This window comes from Scedosporium apiospermum (genome assembly GCF_000732125.1).
Source record: "Scedosporium apiospermum strain IHEM 14462 chromosome Unknown SEQ_SAPIO_0110, whole genome shotgun sequence".
Lineage (NCBI taxonomy): Eukaryota > Fungi > Ascomycota > Sordariomycetes > Microascales > Microascaceae > Scedosporium > Scedosporium apiospermum.
Window position 1 is genome coordinate 622,873 of NW_015971811.1, and position 22,648 is coordinate 645,520.

The 22,648-nt window shown below is 50.2% G+C and overlaps 3 protein-coding genes across 3 annotated transcripts; 1 reads left to right on the top strand and 2 right to left on the bottom strand.

The window, feature by feature from the left end:
- Positions 1 to 13,006: 13,006 nt before the first annotated feature.
- Positions 13,007 to 16,072, top strand: SAPIO_CDS7137 (C2H2 transcription factor; the record flags this gene model as incomplete). The annotated part of the gene is made up of 2 exons (XM_016789053.1): positions 13,007 to 13,703; positions 13,812 to 16,072. The coding sequence occupies 2 exons, from the start codon at positions 13,007 to 13,009 to the stop codon at positions 16,070 to 16,072; spliced, it is 2,958 nt and encodes a 985-aa protein (XP_016640880.1).
- A 1,457-nt stretch (positions 16,073 to 17,529) lies between these two features.
- SAPIO_CDS7138 (uncharacterized protein) lies at positions 17,530 to 17,831 on the bottom strand (the record flags this gene model as incomplete). Its single annotated transcript, XM_016789054.1, has 2 exons — positions 17,530 to 17,722; positions 17,821 to 17,831. The coding sequence occupies 2 exons, from the start codon at positions 17,829 to 17,831 to the stop codon at positions 17,530 to 17,532; spliced, it is 204 nt and encodes a 67-aa protein (XP_016640881.1).
- Positions 17,832 to 20,476: 2,645 nt separating this feature from the next.
- SAPIO_CDS7139 (uncharacterized protein) lies at positions 20,477 to 22,304 on the bottom strand (the record flags this gene model as incomplete). The annotated part of the gene is made up of 3 exons (XM_016789055.1): positions 20,477 to 20,895; positions 21,110 to 21,808; positions 21,875 to 22,304. 3 exons carry the CDS (start codon positions 22,302 to 22,304, stop codon positions 20,477 to 20,479), a joined length of 1,548 nt encoding a protein of 515 aa, XP_016640882.1.
- Between the last annotated feature and the right edge of the window lie 344 nt (positions 22,305 to 22,648).

A 22,648-nucleotide genomic window follows, 5' to 3' on the forward strand; every position in this document is an offset into this window, starting at 1 on the left:
ATAATGCTTCCCCAAGAGTTGCCCGACCTGAAACTAATCCCCCTGTCTGTTCTCGCCGGATTAAGTATTCTTTTCCCTTCCCCCTGAAGACTAGGGACCATTTCTGGGAAGACACGTCGTGGATCTTGGGCCACGAGGAGGTCCGTGGTTTTTCCCCCGTGATGCTCTGTTATTGTGAGCATACGGGTATTACACCCAGCTGAGGAGGAGGGGCTGGCTTACGGGGCAAGCCTTAATGCGTTCGGGTGGGGTGGAGGCACGGGCGGGCAAAAGTGGTTCTATCGGGATATCCGCCCATCGGGAAAGATGGATCAACTCATTGTTCGGCGTTTTTCAAAACAGCCTCAATGGTCGAGATCCCGGTTCCCAGACTACGGCGTCAGATCTGAGAGCCGGCACGGTGGGGGGAAGAAGGGGTGTGGGCTGTAGGAAAGGGGGACAGATTTCAGGCTGAAAGGGCGGGCGGACATGCGGAGCCTCAATGCGGGTTCAACATCAACCACGTCCAAGGCCGCGTTTTTTGGGAGAAATATTATGGGGGAGGGGCAGGCGGCGATCATTGCAAAAACTGATCACACGTGGTAGCAGCCCCGTGTCCCTTATTACCCCCATCCTTCAACCTCTTTTCCTGTCGCACCACGGAACGGGGAGGATGGCCCAAGGGGAAGTCCCCAAGCGGGAAGGTATGCCCGTGTTCGTGTCCATCAGCCCGGCGGTAAGGAAGGACTTTTGCATGTTGGCGCTCTCAGAATGATGACTGCTTACTTTGAATATCAGGCGAGCGCCGACTCTGCTGGGCTCTTTATGCGAAACGATGCATAGGGCGATCTGAAGATCACGGAAGACGCATGGAACATGGCTTTCCTTCGATCTCCAAGGATAGAATCGAAGGAGAGTGGGGGGACTATGGCAAAAGTTCAAAACCTCGATGACCAGATTTCATTTGGAGAAGTTTAAGGAGTTACCTTGCTCGCTGTGATGGCCGACGGTCCTTTTTCTGCTCCATGGGGTACGTGTCAACCCGTGAGTATATATCAATAACGGTCTCCAATTATCATCTCATCGACAAGCTGCGCTGCCGCGGGAGGTGATATTTTGATATTAAAACAGCATATAAGCCGCATCTAGCTTCGTGCGGGCGGCCTATCTCTCGCCAAGGTATCTCGCGAATAGCGACGCACCTTAGCGAGGCGGCTCTTTTATTTTCCCAAGATTGAGTAGCAATCTTCGCGACCTTGGCGCTCGCAGCATTACCCTTACCAAGTGGTAGCGCGCATTCCAACGGACGGCTGATGTGCTTTGGAATGGAAAATAATGGCTTACAACTGGCATACGATTAGCTGTCCTCTTCAATCTCTTTGGAGACCCGCCGCCTCTCTATCAATCTGTGCCTCCTTTCAGTAATCCTTCGTACAACTCTTCTAAAGACTCGGCACCGTACAGAGTACGTACACATCCGTAGAGTTACGGCATACTCTTCCACGAAGTTCCCAGAGTATGTTTACTTCGGGCAACGCTTCATCTTCATTGATCCAATGGCAGACTCTAACAGTAATCATTTCTTTCACTCCCCGTGACTCTGCGGCCTTGTATAGGAGGCTGTATTCCTGAGCTGATTATCCTCCCGCTCATGCCATGTCGTCGAGTCGGACCGGGGCTATTTCGGATAGTGACCCTTCGGATATCGTGACGCGCTATCGTGGGATGGCACACTACACTACTGCACGCGAGTGAAAAATGTGCCTTGCTCTCTCCTGATCCGGCTTCGGACGGTGCCAAGAAACCCTGTAGCCGGACCGAGGGCTCGACACTACTGGTTACGACGTTACGCTAGTGCATTGGAAACAGAGGACTGGACCAAGAGAGTTGCCTCTGCTTCTGTCTCGCTGTGTCCGCGTCTCGCGGAATGTGTAATGTACGTGAGTACAACTCAGTGTACCTCGGCTAAGGGTTACGTTGTAAAACAGAAATTATGAGGGTATTTTTTTGTGAGGAAGAAAAAAGAGTTTGTGAGAAAGTTGTGAGAAAAAAAAGAAGGGTAGGGGCCAAAAAAAGTTTCTGGAAGACCTTCAGAGGAGGGCGGGAAGTGTGATGCTTCCTTCGGAAAAAGCTAATTCTTCCCGGAATCGGGATTGTCGCACGACCGCGTGAGGTGGCTGACTGAATTTTTCTTTCCTCAACGAAGTATTCTCATAAGTTGGCGCCAAGAGCTAGTTTAAAAGCGAAGGAAAAAAAATTCTTGCCACATGGTCATGGCTAGTCATTGGCACGATCGTAGCTCTAGCTGAAGAGATTTTGGATCAAGATGGCGGATTGTTTACACCATCCGCAAGCTCGTACGGGGCGGCAAGGTCCGGAGGTTGGTTGAGGGTCTTGGAACGGGCTAGAACAGGTCGCCGAAGCCGAGGGGGTATACCCACCTAGTGCACGCATACAAAGTAGTGTAGTCGTTTATGTGCATGGAGGTAAAGCTCAGAATAGAAAATTCTCATAATCCCAAGGGGTTATGCTAGTCGGGAATGAATCAAAGGAACTGGCACATCTCATTGGGAGGAAAGACCAACCTCTCACGACTGATCAACTCATCAATTGGCGCTGTTGGGACTTACAGACTCCCCCCTAAACGAGATGGCGTATGCCACACAACCAGATGAGGCTCATCCTCTTCGTCTGAAGCTGAAAGTTGAACGCCATCGTACGGAGTGCCCATCCAATGAGCAGTGGTATCGGTCGACATCAGACAAACCTTACCGGAAAGTTACGTGGTTGCCCTTTCAACTAACAGGGAAACTCGGCCTCAACATCAGAGACGGAGGGACAAAAAAAATCAAGTTCGCGGAGGCTTCGGAATAATGACTCGTTGGTGCCCTCCTCAAACAAGGCCTAGACTTGGAGCAGGAACAAAACGGAAAGAAAGAGAAGGCGAACTACCGATATGGTGGTGAGTTTGAGAATCCGTGTTTGAGAGAGAGAGAGTGTGTGTGTGAGAGAGACTGCTCATGCGTAGTATTAACCTGTTGGCTATTGTAGACGCCATGCATTGTCTACTGTCGGTCGTCGATCATCGCGGCTTTTGTGTATGTTGGTGCTGCATTGCTTCCGTTTGCACGGCGCACTATTCGTCCGTCCATCTCGGCAAAGGATATCTGGATTGCCGAAATTGTAATTTGAGAGCAACCTGCAGGATGATCATTTGAAAGCAGGCGTAGATATACCTAGCCGCTCTGGTTATGGTAGTACCTCGTGGTGATGCGTGAGGGGGAAGCCGAGTTTACTTCGTTAAGGTTGTCGTGTAATTTTGTCCGGATATTGGACGGAGCCATCTTAAATACTGATTTATTTTGGGGGCACTCTCGATAGGAGGAGGCTCCAAGTCTTACAAGCGTTGCGTCGTCCCTCTAAAGGAAACACACTTCCACAAGGCTGATCGAGCCTCTAGGGAAGAGGGGTTCAGGACCCATAAGCAGTCTCCCTTACCTTCGTCCTACTTCGGCTCTTACTTCCGCGTGTGTGGAAGCAAGTCCCCTCTCCGCCCCCTCCCCTTTCTCCCACCCCCAAAAAGCTGCCCTCCCACGTCTTTGCCCCCCTAGCAGCGGGCGGCCCCACGAGGAACGTCAGGAAGCCACACGCGGGAAGGGTGGCCCCCTGAGCTCCACCAGATGGAGATCCCGACCTTGTTCGTGGGAGCAAAAGAGGACCAAGGTTGCACTTACGCGGTGCATATTATCGCATATGGGATGCACAACACACAGACAGCGGGATGAAGGTGCAAGGGTGGAATATATCAAGGTCAAGCTATTGAAATGGTAGAGAAATCGCCGACTTGCTCAAGATACGAAGCCTGGAGGACGGAGTTACCGGAATAGAATCTTTCGACTTGACCCTTTCCCGTTCGACACTTGGGAGAATCTGTTACGAAATAGGCAGCCCACTGTCGAGCAGAGTTAGCGCTGACTAGTTGGTTTCTCAGCCTACTTCGCAGCGCTAGACATCTCGAGAAACAGCGCCGATATCAAGCCAAGGTATATATATATGTTACGAAGTAGGATTTCCTTGCAGATTTTTTGTATGGACAGAAGCCGGACCATGTCGTGTACTTCGTAGAGCGTTCACTATGAAGTACTTCACACAATTAAAACATATGCCCTAAACTAGTTCGAGAGCGATGAGGTATTCACTGCAGCTAGACACCTACACTAGTCTTAGTGCTCGCCATGCACGGTAGTTGAAGCCGGTTCATGGAATGCTAGTTGAAGTAGCAGTGCTAACAGTTCTTGGCTTCGCTCATGCATCTTGAACATGCTGGTAGCTCTACCTGTGTGCCTCGTACTCCGTAGTGACACTATGGAGTACTCGAGGGGGGAGACATTCCGCCTCATGGACCACACGAGAAGGCAAAGGATGGACACGCACGTGGAAAACATCCCACAACAGATGATCAGTAAATTTGATCGAAGGGGAAAGAGCAGGCAATAACAAAAGGGGCTCATTTTTTGCTGCTTCGTTTCGATGGTGTCTCTTGGGCCAGATCTACTTGAATTGGGATAATTAATAGGTATAATTAGCTCACTTTTTTTTTACAAGTACTTTCCCACGTCGTTCGACAATTCATCGAAGTTTTGCAAAAGAACCCAGATTCTGCCACAACTCTCCTTGATTCGCTATTAATTGCCGAGGTCAAAACCAACCTTCCCAAAGAAGAATCAACGGCGCATTTCTCATCGTTGGTCTTGAGATCCTTGCTTGTCCATCACCAGCCACCGTCAACCACCGCCCTTTCCCTACGACAACCCTACCACCATCAATGTGTTTTTGCGTTTTTCGGAAGCGTAGCTTTGCGTAGTGTAGGCCGTGCGCATGAATCCCTCCTGGTGCAAGCTACGTTGTGTACACTAGTGTCCTTGTAATAGTGCAGGTGTGAGGATCAACTTTGCCCGTGCATTCTTCTAGCGTCGTTCTGAGAAAGCAGGGATTTCCTAGGAGGACCGATGTTGCCGAGATCATACTTCATCTCCGAGTTTACGCTTGATGAGTTGATGAAGCACTGATTTTGGGGTTCTCAACACGGAGTAAATGGGAGAAAAAAAATCTGGTGATGTTGGTGGTAGGGTGCAAGCCGATTCCTTTCCGATGCCGTTCGCAGAGAGCATTACTTGGAGATGCACAGTGTTCTTAATATCATCAAATATCAATCGCAGGCGCGTTCCATTGGGGCTGGGAATATTGATCTTTCTGATACGCGCGTCGCCATCCATTCAAGTTTGGTGTCGTTTACGAAGTACACTGCCTCCTCAGACATGCTCCATCGGACAGTTCTCCAAATCTGGTCGAGTCTAAGAAAATCATGTCGTCACAGCGCAGAGACTAATGAAATTGTGTATCAATACTTGACTTCGTACTAAGTGGGAATTGGAGACAGTCAGGATAATTCGGCCGATTGACGGGAATAAGAGGGTCAGGATGCCTTGTCGTCTATCACTGGTGTATTAATACCTTTAAGCCTGTTAAATGCTACACTATTTTTTTGGTATTTCAGATCCAATGCCAGTACCTCTACTTCGTACTTTCGTACTTTTCAGAACTTTGTCAGTGACTTTGTCAATGACTTTGTATTTTGACTCCGGGATAAAAATATCACGGGAAGGCGCGCCCAGTTCTTGTGTGGCACACCGGTTCGCGATTCTTCGTATCTAGGCGTCCAAAATATGCAGCGTCTGAGGATGACGGTGTACGAAGTCCAGCTAATAAATATTGACTTGAGAGGATGAGCCCTGCTTGTGCTTTGCAGGATCAAATTGTCGTCTAATAAAAGTAGTTCAGTCTGCGTCAAGAACCGAACTGGGGCTATACCCGAACCCCTTGCTTCTGGCCCGAGCAATTCTTGACCAGTGCTCTCAAATCCTAGGAATGGCGGCGCATCCCAGAGCAGAAGGTATGTAAATAGTTCGTACGAAAAGCACAATTACCAAGTACGCGAAGTATTGGAGGCTTGTTCACTATTGTTTTGGGGCGCCTTGTTTGGTGCGGTTATCGGAGGGGCTCAATGCGACTGCAAAAGGCCACGCTGAGATTCGTTAAATCTCGCTCGGGCCAGGCCAATCGTGCTCGCCTGAAATAAAATCACCAAAACATTGCTCAAGAAGGGGTTTCGGTCTCGAATTGGGGACAACGGAGCGTACTCTTTGAGGAGCGTAAAAGTGTCAATAGTGGTCCATTGTTTACACTACTACGGAGTACCTAGGTACCTGGTTTCAATAGGCTCTCTCCTCCCGAGATGGCGAGATCCCAGTACATTAATTTGCTCGGCGAACTAGTGTACTGCACGTAGTATTCTACTCCGCCAGGAGTTCTTCTAGAACCTGAAATTTGTTCATCCACCTCCCCGAATGAAGCCGGTCCGAGATCCCCTAAACGCACATGCCACAATGGAATTTTTTTTTTAGAGCCTGGGTCTCCATACCGCTTCTTCTCCCCTTCTAGCCTCGTAGAATCCACCTAAAGGGCTGATGTGCCACAACAGCGAGCCGCATCACAGCGGGGCGAATCCAAGCGTCGATGCCCCCGGTTGGTGAGCTCGGCGGGCAAGGGGGTGAAAGCCTACACCACAGTATAATACAGTATCCGCGAGGGTCTTGTGCCTGCCGCACGATGGCGACGCCACCGAACCAGGGGGAAAAAGAAACAGAGTGGAACCGGGTTTGAAAACTTCAATTACTCTTCACATAGCGGGGGTAGTTAGTCAATATGGGACGACGGTATGAAGTCCACTACGAAGCAGGACTGGGGGAATATCAGGCATTAGACCAAAGCCATTGTGAATCTCAGAGAAAGTGTAGGGTATATAATATGCAAGTAATATTAAAGGGCAATGACTAGATGATACTAATACACAGCCGCCGGGCGAGTTCATATTCACCTGGACGAAGTACATGTTTGAGAGAATCCTTGAGGAGCTAAAGGTGCCGGGATTTCGCGTAGGAATGGCACGAGACTTCAGAGTTTCCCTGCTCATTCCGATGCCAACCGCAGCTCGCGAGGCTAGAACGCGAGGTTGGCGTGGACGCGGGATATCGGACGCTCTCTTCCAACCTGGGCCTGTCATCTCGTAATTAGTCTCAGACTTAACACGTCGAGTTACACCGACGCCCTCGGCAGAACGGAGTTAACCCTTAACCCTTGACCGCACATTACCCGCCGCCCATGATCCCCCATTTCTCGTACTGGATGCACACCGTTTGGGGGCTGCCTCGCCTTGACTCGTGGGATTGCGTAAGACCTGCCCCGTGATGAAAAGGAGCCGAGTCAGATCTCAACCTCTTCTTTTTCTTGCAAAATACTTCGTCAGGAAACCAACCACCCCTGTTACTCATCTCGGCGAAAAGTGACGTTACGATTGTTTTATCAATGTTTCGATGCGCCTGGTCAATGTTATGGGGCGCCGTTAGTGGAGAAGTAGTGCTGCACGTTGCAGGACTTAAGCTAGATTCGTTTCGTCGATCGCCTCAATCTATTCCGACCAGGGATTTTTGCAACCCACCGCTAACATGGATGCAAGGTGAGGCAAATGGTTGTTGCCTTTCACACTCCTTTCGAGACCACAGAGAGAAATCCTGCCAAGAGGAGCTCGTGGTGAGCATGTGCTCGAAAGTCAATTTCTCCAAACGGATTCGAGACATCGGCCGAGAGGGGGGACCCCTTTTGCGGCCAGAGCTACAGAAACTTGCTCGTTATTTAGTTTCTACCCGCCTGAGACCTGTAGATTCGACATCTCATTGAGAATTGAGTTGCTTCAAGAAGAGCATGGCGCATTAAGACTGGGCCCGCACACACTTTATTCTGGTGGTGGGAGTACACGACGAGGTACAGCGAAGTTCGACTGGTCCCTGGACCGCTTTAATGCTCGGAATCAAGCTCCGATGGCAGGAGAATTTCCCATACAGTGAATCAATGCACTCAGGTCCTTCGTACACTGTTGTTCGTACCGCTGTACCTCTACGCAGATACTTCGTAATGCTGACATTCCCAAGTCGTTGTGTGTCCTAGTTTACAATTGCCTGGCCGTGCTGGATTCTTGATGTACTTACTTCGTAGGAAGTAAGTACAGTTGCAAAAAAACTTGTAGAAGGTCACTGATTCTTACTGATTGATGCCCTTGGAATCCGTGTGCATTACTAAGGCATGATTCGACGCCAGCTTGCACCAAAATTCCATGTAAAGTACTTCGTATTCCGAGGCATGTTTGTCGCCGGCAATACTTCGTACCATTGAATATGGTCTCGAGTACGAAGTACACCAACCTGAGAAGTCGTATTTACCCCAATGACCGTGTCTCTCATGGCACGTCTTAGAGCGAAGTATTTTTCAGGAGTTCGCTCCGCAATGTCGCGTTGGAGAGCGATCGAGCGGAGAGGGGACATTTTGGTCCCTGAAGGAGATCCTAGTCTTATAACGCGACGTATTACATATATCTGCCGAACAAGTGTGGATGGGATAGGCTTCCAGTGGGCTTCTCGAAGCCCTGAAAAAGTGGGCGCCAACGGGATCGATGGAGCATAGCATCACTCAAGTACTTCCCTTCCCTCATCAGACGCATGATGAGAGTTGCGATGTACTTTGCCATCAATGTCGTGGGGAGCTATACCTGAATTACATTGGAGGGATAAATAGCGGGCAATAATCCAAAAGAGATACTTGGCAATTGGGGATATCTTGTACTTAGTTGTGTACATCACTCTCACACAAAATCAAGGGTGGGGGGCGTGAAATGGCCTGGGTGGCGGGTAGAATATATTCGATACAACACGCCCCTTCCTTGTGCATTGCTAACAATTTCAAGTCAAGGATCAATGTCATGTCTACATTTTGCTTCGGATAGTTGGAATGAAATTCCAAGAAGCGCAACCCTCTGATAGGTTCGGCCTATCGGGGTCTTTGAACTAGTCTGAACCTATCGAAGACAAAGTGTCTAATGTCAACGTCATCTCAATCAACCCTTCTTCGATCGCAATGGTGTGAATCGACGTCGGGGACCTTCGGTTGGGTGGCGCCTCGCAGTGGTCCATCCAGCACCGCCCGCAGCACTTGGGCTTCAAGGACCAAGCAGGATTGATTACTTGGTGTTCTGGCAATGGGTGATCCATCCTAGCCGATCGAAGATCCATGCAAGCCTCCCTTCAAGGCACCACCACCTTCTTTAGTGCGTGCCCAGGCGGTGCAGCTCTTCCATGCATCGGCGACCTGTGTGCACCTGCATCAACTTCACTGGTGAAGCTCGTTTCAAGAGACAGCTTGTACATCAATTCACTCTGGCAAGAGAAATATTGTAGTTTATATTCCTACTGTGCTCAAAGGGGCGCCGGGTTTGCATAGAGATCATATTGAATTACGAGGGATGTGCATATTTCTCGAACGATATATCCGGTAGCGCATGACTGCGAAGACTTGCCATTCTTATTCTTCTTACGCAATCCTCAATCCTGATTTTTTTCTCCAACTGGTGGTTGCTCACGGGAGGGTACAAAGTAAGGGTACGAGACAGTACATAACCCAGATGTACGAAGTATACACTAGACGAAGTAAGCTGGGATTGGACACGGAGGCTGCCCAATTGGTGTGAGTCCGCATGCAGCTGCCACATGGCAAGTCTCTTGCCTGGTCATTGCACGCACCTGGTCCTGGTCCTGGTCCTGGTCATCAGTAAATTGGCTTATTATTGTTGAGGTTGAGGGTTGCAACTTGAGCCACAGGTATCTCACGAGTTTAAAGAGATTGATGCAAAAGGCGGGGCCTCTGAGGCAGCAAAGCGTGCTCGTTATCGATATGATTTAAACTAATTCCTTATTCTTCTTCAGGATTAGAATCCGCGACACGAGACTGGGCACCTGACGGACAAGACTTTTCCAATCGCGAAACAAAGAAGGCTGGAGCTGCATTGTCTTCTCGGGCCTGACGTACGGAGCAAAACGCCATCCTGCAGAGTATCACCGAGTCGCGAGGCCTGGCGCACGCTCTTTTGCTTCAACTTGGTTTTTTTTCCCCTTGTTACCCGTCTTGTCTTTCTTGTCAAGGGCAGGATGACACACCTAGCGCGATGCCGCTTTTCTCCGGCCTACTAGAGCTCCATTGTCGCTGGGGTGGGCAGCAGTAGCTCAATAGACTCAAACACCGGACCGTAGCTTCGAGATGACGAAATGGCTCAACTTATCATCATCGAGAGTACAGTTTTATCCGCGTCTGCTAGGGTACCTTACGGCATCATCTTTCGGTGTGCCGCATCCTATCGATTTGCAATTGCCGACCAAAGTCTGCCAACAGACTCGCCTAACTATTTTCAAGGAGTAAGATAACGCAAGCCCGAGCTCTAGAATTCCGGGACCTGTGTCATTAAGGTTTGTTTCTCCCTTTTGCATCCACGAAATAGTTGCTGTCCATCGACGGACCATCCAGCGCGCAGACTCTGCCTTGTCGAGTGTCCCTTATCAGAGGTGTCTCTGAAGCCGGTTATCGCGCTTGAGCCAGAGCAACACATCGTTTTCCTTTTACGATCTAGCCATTGGCTTGGATAATGCCACGCGCCCGACGGACGTGGGATCGGTGCTTGAACTGACGCCTACTTCGTTGTATCAGAAGGTCGCGAGAATTGATGGTCTGCTCCAGATTGATGTGACCTCGTACTATTCTCCAAAGACGAGAGTACCCTGCTGTCAGAGGAATGGTTCAGGAGGCTCAGCCTCTGCCCTTTTATTTCACTCTCCCAGTCGGCCTGTCGGTCACTCTCTCGCTGTACCCCTGTACTGCACGGAAAGCCTCCCGTCGCACCCAGCTCAGGGAGTATACTTTGCACTTCGTAGTGTACTTCGTACGAAGTTATTAGAGGAGTCAAGACAACTGGTTCAGCGAAGTACTTTTTTTTGTATGGAGGTACCTTTGTTCTTAGCACACGAAATATTCATCGATTAATATCTTGGCAGCGAGGTACACAAGGGGAAATTTTTGTACTGGTGTCCGAGAGCACTCACGTACTTCGTACCCTACAAGTCGGGCAATACTTCGTAGCGGGAAAGTACGTCACCACACCTTGACCTCGGACCATTGCCCTCATCCAACCTTTCCGTTGTTCCGGGTCTTCACAGATGAAGGAAAAGCCAATTCCCCTACGTTTCGACCCAGATTTCTCTTTCCACAGGCAGTCGAAATCTCTAGCATAGTGCTATCACAGGGACAATCCAAGCCTGAATGTTAACTCCCTCTACGAAGTAAAGGGAAGGAGAACTGTACCAGTAATTACGTACCAACCTAACATTGATAAATGATACATCAAGATTTGATGTGGAAGAAAACCAACCCCTCCAGACCTTCCTCTTGTACCCGACACGAAAGCATCGTCTTTGCCAGGCCAATCCCATGCTGAGTGACCTTTGTCAGCACATCCGGCCTGCTCCCCAGCGCGGGCCAGGCCACGTTGACAATGGTTAAAAGTTGCAAGTGTTCCGAACCCTAACTTCAGATCCTCGGGACTGAAGAGTCTCAGTGTGTAACCGCACCCTGATTTTGTTCGAGGGGAAGGAACGTAGGACGATGAGGATCAAAATACCTTGATTTGGGGAAAAATAACAGTACAAACCACAAGCTGTGAATCACGATTGCTCCATAACCTTGAGTGTCAGAGCACTCTCTCTCTCTGTCGTTTTGTAGGAATTGAGGCACCCTGCTACCCATACGTCAGGGCTGCCGTCCACTGTATGTGACTATAACCAGCTCTATTAGTACAAAGGAGTGGTGCATCCCACCCTACTCCAAAAGTACGGGACATGGAGTTACAAGTATACTTAATAAGATTAGGGCAATGGCTAGTGGGGGCTTTGGAGCGAAATGAGGAAGTAACCTGAGAGGGCGAAAAAAAAAAATTCGAGAGGCAAAAACAGAAGGAGCCGCCGGTTTCGTCCCCCACCACACCACGGACGCGGGTGCGTGGACGCTACTAAAACCGAAGTGGCGTGGTACCTGCCCCGAATGTGTCAAGAAGTCACTTCCTCCAATTGTTCCCTCCTCGGTATTACTGTTTCTCCAACAAAACCCATCCACCCCCCAGTAGTTCGCCAGAGCGACCAAACTTCCCTACCTCTCTCCGATCTCAGTCTCCACTCACCCACCAGTCCTGTTCCAGCTTTTTGACGGGCTCCAGAATTTCATCTCTCCGGCTCGGTGAACTTCACCTGTCGCATAGGAAAAGAGGATTCTCAAGAACGTGTCGTGCGAGAAAGATATTCAGTCTTGTGGACAACGAGTCGACTCGAGAAAAAGAAGAGACTTAGGCTTCTCGGCTATCTGTGGCTGTGGGCGAAAAAAAGAAAAGAAAAAATTGCGGAAGTATAAGGTTCAAACCTGAGGCAACACACTTTTTATTGTCCCTGTTCACCTACTTTTTTTTCTTTTCCTTTTTTTTCTTTTTTCTTTTTTTGATTTTTCCCCTTCTGTCTTCTTCCTTCCCGTTTCCGAGACTCGATACATCCGCTGCTTCCACATAAAGTGGGTTCGAAAAACCAGGCCGAGTGTGCCCCCATTCGCGCGTACCGTACCTGACAGGAACGGTCTCTCACCCAAAATAAAAGGATTTGAGACCCAGTTCTCCACTCAGACCCTTTCCACCTACCCCATCATCCCACCATACATCATATTTTCTTGGAGCCTCATCAACAGAGCTCTATCCCACTCTCGGTCATCCAAGACGGCGGAGTATCCAGCAATCAGCCGCATACCATTGTGACTTGACCTCACATCGGCCCTCAACTCCACTCCTTCTCGTGTGTGTTTCCGTCAGTTTCTCGAATTGCCCTCGACTGCTGGGTGGGTAACGCCCGACGCTGCATCCCAAGGATCGCCATCGTCGAAGACAAAGGACAAATTTTCCGAATCGAGCAATCACCAAGGCCTCATTGCCTGCCTCTGGAGTTGACATACCTGTCGCTCCAAACATCTCCCTTGAACTATCTCGCTAGGGAATATTATGGAAGGGCCTCATTACTCGCCTGATGGTTTAACTTCATCAACGAGTGCCACCGCCTATCCTTCACCCAGTACCCGTTCCAGCACCGCACAACCAGAACAGCAGTATCACCCGCAGGTTTTGCCACCCATCATTGATCAGAGCAAGAACAGTCACGCGTGGAAAATCATGTACGGAGGCAACCACCCTCAGCCGCCTCACGGTCAGGCGACTCCAGGCGCCCCAGCTCCTGGCTCCAATCTTCCCAGCTATCACCAACAGACGACCCAACCCTCGGCGAGGGGTCCCGCATACGCCATGTCTGGCCCTCCCTCGTATCCTTCTCCCCATGCTTTCAGCATGCCTCAGACGACGCAGGCACTCTCTCACCCGCAGCCCATAGCACCGGCTCCTCCCGCCGGACGAGGAGCCCCAGTATTACGCCCGATGCCCGGCGTTATGAATCAGCAAGGCATGATGGGAAACCCCATGATGCAGCAAGGCCCTGGATTGCAGGAGGGTGATCAGCCAACCCATGTTGTGGGTAGCCAGGGACGTCGCGGTATTCTTCCCAGTGCTCCTGGCCGTGTCCCAGTCGGCCAGGTCAACAGCAAAGGCCAAATAACGCCCGTAAAAGATGCGGACGGCAAATTCCCGTGCCCTCATTGCACAAAGACCTATCTGCATGCTAAGCACCTGAAGCGCCATCTTCTTCGCCGTAAGTCACATCTCCCACCCCACTCAGACAGGCTTTTTCTATAGACAATCTGCGATCGACCGAGTTGTCCGCGTCCCTTCGGAAAATGATGCTAATTTAGCCTCTCAGACACCGGTGATCGCCCCTACCGCTGTGTTCTTTGCAACGATACCTTCTCTCGCAGTGATATTTTGAAGCGCCACTTCCAAAAATGCTCGATTAGGAGGGGAAACCCTGCCGGCGTTACCCACTTGTCCCTCCCTCAAGCTCACGTTAAGAAGAGCGCACCTGTTCAGAAGGCGCCTGCGCCCGTCGGAATGGAGGGTGATTTGAACCACCTCAACGGCGGCCTCGGCAACCTTCACGGTGACTCCATGTCTCACGGATACCCAATGGTTCCAGTTCCTGACGGATTGCCCAACCTCACAAATGATCAAGGCCAACTGCAGCGATCCGGCAACATGAGTAGACTAGAGAACAACGGAAACCAAGATCGACAGGGCATGGGTGGCGCCGTTATGGGTTCTGCCCCCAGTCGTGGTGGTTATGAGCAGCACTACGCCAGTAACGTTGCCGGCTCGATGGCCAGCCAGCAAATGCCAAGCTACAATATGCCTCCGGGCCAGAACGGAATGCCCATGTATGCGGGCGGATCGAACTCGAACCAGCAAGTTGACTGGAGTCAAGTGTTCCCAACTGGTGCGCAAGATTCCTACGCCAATGCCTTCCCTCCTAATATTGGTCAGACACAGATTCCGGTCAAGCAAGAACATAATGTCGAGAACGATCGAACAGACGGGGTCCCAGGTGTCAACCCTACCGACTCGCTTTTCTTCGCCAATTACATGCCGCCAACGACCCAAAACCCTTACGTCCTAATCTCCAACCAGATCCTCGCCTACTTTCAATCATCAGGCTCCGCGTATCCGACTCACCCCGACCTTAACCTCGCCCACTCCTTCTTCTCCCCCGAGAACATCCGAGATTTCCTTGATAAATACACTCACTTCCATATTCACTTCCCCTTAATCCATGTCCCGTCTATTCGCATCACGGAGTTGAACACTGGCTTACTCGCAGGTCTTTGTTGTGTGGGAGCGTGCTACTCTGATAGAGTTTCTCCTGATCACGTCCGCGATGTTATGGACCTCGTGCGACCGGCATTCGAGCAACAATCTAAACTTCTCGCGAAAGACTGGCACCAGCAGACTAACTACCCCACGACACTGTCGAAGGAGGACGTAGAAGAGATACAAACTACCATCCTACTATCCGCTCTCCACGTCTGGCATGGAACACCACTGCAACGAGAATGGGGCCAACGCACTTACGCGCTTCTCGCTCTTATCGTCCGATCCGCCGGCCTCTTACGCATCACGCCCGATTCCACGCCATACTCTCCTCTTCATCAACCTGGCTTCTCGCCTCAGAACTTTGACGTTTCGAGTTTTGACTGGTCAGCATGGGTAGAGCAGGAGAAGAAGGTTCGCGTGGTTCACATCATCTTCCTTGCCGACACTGCCATGAGCCTGTATTTCAACATGACGCCAAAACTAGACCCCTTCGAGCTGAATATCCCGCTCCCTAGCGACGACGGGGCCTGGGATGCTCGGACCGATGTGGAGTGTGCTACGGCATTGGGACTGTACGGTCCTGAGGCCGCTCGGGAAAGGAGCGCAGATGGCACGCATCGCGCAAAGCAACCAGAAGCCAACCTCGCGCTCCAGGCACTTCTACACGGGTCATATCAAATTCAACCCGGAAGGACGAATCTATATGGCAAGTTTGTTCTCATCCACGCGATATTATCCATCATTCGCAAAGCGTTGGTGGACCAAAGCGCGGCCGCAATGGTGAAGGAGATGGGCACCCCTCCGCCTCACGATTGGATGGTCAGGGGGAGTGATTCGAGTAATGGTCGGGCGACTCCGGTAGAAGGTGCGGGGCAACAAATACCCCTCCAGACGAGGCAAGCATTATCAACTGCGTTGGACAAGTTTAAGGCCAATTGGGACGCCGATATGGTCACCCAATTCCCGCCCCAACTCCAAGTCAAGAATCCTCGCAGGTACGGCTTCTCAAGGGACGGCATCCACTTCTACTGGTTAGCCAAGTACATGCTCAAGCACACCCGGCCATCGGATCTTCAACTACCCCCAGATGATCGATTCGCGCAAGTGATGCAACTTTTGCGGTCAGTCAAAACGTGGGTGATGACGGACGGGGCCTCAAGGGGCGAAGCACTCGGATCTGTCGGAGACATCAACAAGGACTATGGTGTCTCGGATCGCACACTTAATATGGCGCAGCTTTTCACACCCTTACCAAAAGTGGTAGAAGACCCTCGGATACCCTCTGTTAAGACCGAAATCGACACCGGTATTATATGAACAACCTTCAGGCACTTGCCACGGCACCCTGTTTATAAAGATGGCTTTATATTGCCGAAAGCTGCCATGCACATGCATCCATGTTTCACCTTGTTATTTTCTTTCATTTTCCTCTTTTCACAGTCTTGCATTGATGGCGTTCTTCGTCTTTAAACTTCCCTCAGCATCTGACTTCAATCAGCCACAGTTTGCTCCAGAGCAAACAGCATGTTGCATTCTTACATACTGATGTGCTTTCACCTCCTTGCTTTAAGGGTGGGGGATGTGGCTGATGTGTCTATGATATGGAATGGGCCCAAAAAAATTTCAGTGATGAATACGAAGGGGCTTGGTCGAGTCAACCACTTCAGGAGTTGTTGTCTACCAAACTTCTTCGTATTCCTTACTCTATTCGTCTGCAGTATCTCATTTTTCTTTCCTCTGGTTCTCATATTTTTCCGTATCTTGTTCCGTCAGTCAGCATTCAGAAAGGGTGGCCTCTCGAAAAGAGTAAATAGACGGACTCCGGGAGTTGGTACTGCATTAGACATTTTCATCAATAGAGCAGAGAGGCCCTGGCAGGGATTCATAAGAGGGGCCCTCTAGGAGTGTCACGATTTTCACGGCCGATCTTTTTTCTTGTTCATGAAACTCAGGTTGCTCTCTCTCTCTCATATTCCCCCCTCTCATTATCTCCCTCTCTCTCTCTCATTTTTACCTCACGGGCGGCATGTGAAGGGGCACGGAAGGGTCGGCTCTCGGCAGTCTTGATATGTACGGATTGTCGGATGGCTTCCCTCCCGAATCAACCCTTGTCGTCGGGATGGTGTTTTCTTCGAGCAGTAGGTGGCAAGAAAGGTTATGTATGTCCAGCAAAACAAAAAAGTTGGTGGGGATTTGGTCATTTTTATAAGAGTTCGGTTTTTACCTTCATTTTTTTTTCCCCTTTTGTGTTCTTTCCATCGCCAGATTGTCGAATAAACATGTTGCATTCTACGGGTTTTCAAGAGAGGGTTAGGTGTAAAAGAGAGGAGGGCATAAATTGGTGGGGGGCGCGTGGATTGGGGAATTTGCACATAGAATGAATGGTACGAAGACGGTATTAGGTACAAACAGGGTCTAGATGTGACTATATATACATGTCTCTTATCAACATCTTGATTGATGTGTTTGAGAACTTCCTTAAGAAACGCGAGGTCTCCCGGCATGCCCTGCCTACCTGCAGGCCCAACACCGACATCCACTGAGGTCGCCAGATGGAACTCTGAGCTAGGGGTAACCTAGGATAGTGGGCAAGATCATCCCTCGTAAACACCCCCGTTACCGAATAGGATGCCTCTCCAGTCATCATCCTCCCTCGATATCCCCCAAATTCTATTCCCCCGGTCTGCCTTGCACATAGCGTTGCCTGGTTCGATTCCAAAAACACCTCCAAAGTAGAAATACAAACGTGGAAAAGAAGGGGGGAAAAGGTCCGTTCACTCGCCCTTGGGGCGATCGACAACCAAGATCTTAGGCGTCACCTTTTCGAGGGCCGCCTTATCCGCCTCCGAAGGCGTAAGGCCGTACCTTTCCTCGGCGCGATCCGAGAGATACAGGCCGATGGCGCCCCAGGCGATGATGCCGACGCCAACGCCGATGCGCATAGTTGAAGAGAGGTTTTTGTATGCTCTGGTTTTTCGTTAGCTAGATATCGAGGACGGGCCATCTTCGAGAGTCTATATGTGCTACACATGTCTGCCCGGGTTATGGGAGGTGAAAAAACATACTGGAAGAGCATTGTGGATGAGATTTTATGAGTGATGCATTACGCTACGGGGGTGCTCTCGGGGGGCTTGGGTAGTTCCGGCGGCGATGCGGCCCCGGAGTGTAGCGGTACTTTTCTCTCTCGAAGGATCGGAGCCGGGAGGCAGTTTACAATCTTTCCTTTGAGTGACGCAGTTCGTTTGAAGAGCGTGTTGTCCCGCGATGGTGAAAATGGGGAGGTTGTCGGAACAGGAAAATAGTATTGCCGAAAACTCTACATCTACGACCGGGTGTGTATTCAACATTTCCAAACTCCGAGCGCCTTTTCACTGAACGAGGACGACTTCTGCTTCACCTCTCGGCTTGAATAAAAGTGCAAATGAATATAAATAATAAAAGCTTGGTGACACAAGGACAATAACTTATAGCTCAGCCTAGCACCTGCCAGCTTGAAGAATATTTTGACTGTCAACAAGGTCTCAAACGATGGCTCATTCAAATGCTGTAATATTGACCTCTTCCCTTGATGCTCGGAAAGACTTGGCATCAACATCGTGTTAGTGCATGAACTTCTAGGCTAGATCCTCGTATATTTATTCGCCTCGAGCAGATTTGTTTTCTCGACGATCGTATTTTCAAATTGGATTAAAGTCTCATATTGAGCCGGGATGGCGTGGCATGTCTTGCCCGCTGAGCCAAGAGGGGAAGCCTCCTGAGCTACGGTGCTTATCGGTTTGTGTTAACGGACTTTCTGGCATTCTTCACAAATAGTAGAGAAGGGTTTCATTAAATTAGGCGTTTCACGTTTATTCTGAGAAACTTTGCCCATCTTCGCAACGCCGAGCGGGGAGGACATGAATACAGACTTTTGGAGGGAAAGTCTAGATTCATGGAGTCCGGAGCTGCCGTCCATGGACCTCCGTGGAAAGCCATGACTTCGACGATGGACTTGATCGTGATCTTGCAGCGGGTCGTGTGCGCATAGCATAAAGCGCTGGCTAGAATGGTCCCTTGTGAAAGGAAATGTTGGCTCAGTAAGATGAATATGAGACATCGTCGCATCCTAGAATTGGGGGAAGTCCACCACTAAGGTGGCCTGGAAGAAGGCATGGTCTGGCCCTCTCATTACCGATTTCCGCCATCGCAAGAGGCCTGAAACTTCCTCTTTCTTTTCTGATTCTATTAAGTGGATTGTTTCATTCTACAAGATGACTCGGGGTAGGCCCATGCACCTCTAAGAGGAGACGTTAGTGACTGCTGAAGGAGCTCCGCGGTTTTCCCCGTCTCCATATTAGCGCATGGGAACCCGCCAGACACAGATTGGCCAAGCTCTTTCTCTGGCAAGTGGGTCGTTCGCAGGGAACGACGAGGATGATGTATCATAGGAGTGTCTCGACTTACGAAGTAGTCCACAATATCAGCAGTGCCGTCGAGATTACATAGCAGGGGATGGAAACGAAGCGGGAAAGAAGAAAAAGCAATGGTGAATACGCTGGAGGCCAACCACATCTTCATGCAGGAAGACCCTTCTGAGATGAGTATCGACAATAGAGCAGACCCTTCTCATTCCGGAAACGACGATAGCCGGGCACTAGGCACCTATTTACTTCTTTTTGCTATTGTCGGCCCTCTGTCCCCTTACTTCTTACCAAGTAATTAGCGAAAAGGACTCTTCGTATTGGCATCATCTGCAGAATAAGGTGGCATGACCCAGAAAACATCAGTTCTAGCTCTGGCCATCGGGCATCGGGCATCGGGCATCGGCATCGAACCCACTAACCTGGACCATTTTTTTTTCTTTTGCTTTTGCCAGACGTATCATCGGGTGGAACAGAGACTTGATATTCTGTGGTTATTATCTGGGCCACTACTGTCATGTACATGTAGCCTAGGGAAATTGAGCGGCTACGACGCATGGCTCTCAATGGGTTGAGGAGCAGCGCCGCATATAAATTGATATATGCACGAAGGGGGATTCTGTTTCGGCTGCAGGGCACTCTCCAAGTTGCGGAGGTGCCAATACTTGGAAGGAATGCACAATGCTCGAAAGAGTTTAAGATGGAGAGAGCTGGTGCGAAACCGCATATATTTGGGCGTATTATGCAGTCCGTTGATATCCATTACCCGGCAGACAGCTTATGATCGACATTGCATAGCATAGGAGAGTGCGGGTAACCCGAAACAAGCGTTCGAAATATCACTTCATTATTACCTGTCTGGATTAATTCATCGATTCACATCTTCACATGCGTGATTAATAGTTGATACTTCATAGTTGTTGGAAAAGGGGGGATCTAAACAGGCTCTTCCCACTCGTTTGCGTGGAGAAGGCTCCACGTTTCCTCCAAGAATTTACCAAGGCGGGGAGCTTAACTAACTTGTAACAGTGGGATGAGCGGGGGGTTTAAGATCTAATTTCAGAAGGGGAGTCGCACTATCTGCGTATTCAAGGGAGACAGAAACACCAAGGTAGTTGTCCATTACCGCAGACCATTTCCGCTACTGTTTGAGGGACATTGCCATCTCGGGATTGCGTGTGGAATTCGGGCGAGTGAGAAGAAGAAGGCGTGGGTGTCAGATGTTCTTTGCGAAGTACATCGGGGCCTGAGCCCTTCAGTGGAGTTGGTTCGGAAGGTAATCTTTGTTCTCACAAACTAAAATCCCCCCGCATCGACACGCTCACCAATTCGATACACGGATGTCCGTAATCTCACCGTTTGACATGGCTTTGATGTCCTCGAAAACCTCTTCGATGGGTGTAACAAGGGCGTAGCCTTGGCCTCGGGTTCCCTGTGGAGCTTGTCCCGTAAGCAATAGCCCTACCATCTGGCCGAAGGTGTCGAAGACGACAGCCCCGGAGTCGCCGTTATCTGCGAATGCCTGGGGAGACCCGTCGCCAAAAAGGTGCCCGATAATTACGTGCTCCGAAGAGGGCTTAACCTTCATGTACTTGTCGTGGTCGAGGGTGCACTTGGGTTTATACCTGCTGTAATATCCCACTGTTGCATTCGTTCGGGCGCCGACCTTGAAAACCTTTTGTCCGCAGCGCATCTTCCAAAGGGATGCGTCGAGTTGGGGCCGTAGAGTTCCATTGCGAGCTAATTGCCCCGGACAGCAGCTTGACCCGCCATAGGCAGTTCTCCAGGTTGACATCGGGGGCAGGAGGTTGGGCCCATGTCGGTCATGTTCCACATCAATAAGAGCCCAATCGAGTCTCTGGTTCCGACTAGATCTACGGTTGACCCGATCCGTAGGAAAGCCGACCGAAAACATGCTTTCCAAGGTCAAAAAAAGCAATCTTGGCCTTAAGACTGGCTCTCATCTCTGCCATCTTCTCGGTCTGATCCGCGTCACTGGTTATTGCGGACAGAGGCATCATAGACTCCTCTTGGATAATGCTTGCATCGTCATGAACGGTGTAGTTGTGCTTGATACGCGCTGGGGATTCGAGAGGTAGGGATTCAGGCACGGTCTTCGGGGTGAAGCCAGACATGTCCGCCCTCCAAAGTTGCGATTCCCTAACGGGGTCTGCAATAGCGGACGCGGTGAGGCTGCTATCTATCGTGCCGCCACCTGGAGCAGTAATACCCCCGTGAGGAAACGGTTCAGTCCCGGATGCTGCTGTTAACTTGAAGCCTTCGAGACACGGCCTTATGACATGGTAGTTTGTGAGGCCTAGCCTAACCCACTCAGACGAGGACCTAGTTTTCACTTCGATGTAACACCCGAGTGTCCCCAGAATGGGATTGCAGCGCATTTGGTCGTCTCGAGTGAGGTAAGTTGAAGCACTGATATCGCCTCCGAGACCCACACCTTTTTTGTAATCATCGGGGATCAAGAGGCCTCGATGGCTGTTACGCGGCTCCAGGAGCTCGAAGGCGAATCCTTTTAGGATGTTATGCTCCATATGGACCACAAGGCCGTGCTCAAGCCCATCGAGGTACGCTTGTATTTCCCGAGCAACTGGTGGCCAGCTCACTTCGTCTGCGTCATAATCCAGAGAGACATAGACTGTGATTGGATTGTTGTCAGGATTAGGCGAAAACCCCAGTCGGAACAAACCAATGGAGGTCATACAACCCCGCGTCTGTGAAAAGGATTCCAGGATCGAATAGACTTTATCCTGTATGGCTGGCCAGTCTGATTCCAGGTTGGCATTGTCTTCAACAGGCCCAAGGAATTTGCGTCGTGTTAACTCAGGCGCCATCATCTCGACGCAGACATCAATGGGTCCGGGATGGTCGTCGAAGGTGGAATCCGCGAGCCGGTTGTCGATATATGATTTGACAGCTGAAACAACGGCTTCCCAGCTATGCTTCTTGCTCTCTTCCCATGGTGCGACGATGGTGAGGGTGGGTTTCGCGGTGTGTGGTAGGCCAAGCACCGATCGAGTTACAAAGTCAATCTCAACATCGCAATCGTCATTCCCTTCAATCTCATAAGCAGCAAGAACTTCTTCTGCCTTCTCGATGAACTCCACTGCAAATTGAGTGTAAATGGCGCTCATTGTGTTGTCAAATGTAGTTTCTAGAGGTAGGGGACGCAGGGGAGGGGCGCCAACACGGAACTGGACGCTAGATATTCCAAAGGTACCAGAGGCACTGCTCCCTGCTGAGGTGGGAGCTGATCGACCAGATCTGGAGTTATGGGTCGATGGAGGAGTAGGGAGATCTCTACCAATATCCTGTGAATGAGGCATGATGATGATGGAGAATGATGATGATGGGAGAACGATGATGAAGAAGGATGATGGGTAAACAGAATGGATGGTGGTGACGATAAACGTCGCTAGTGGTGTTGTTCGTAGATGTTGAAGAGGTGGAAAAGAAGGAAAGATGAGAAAATGAGGAA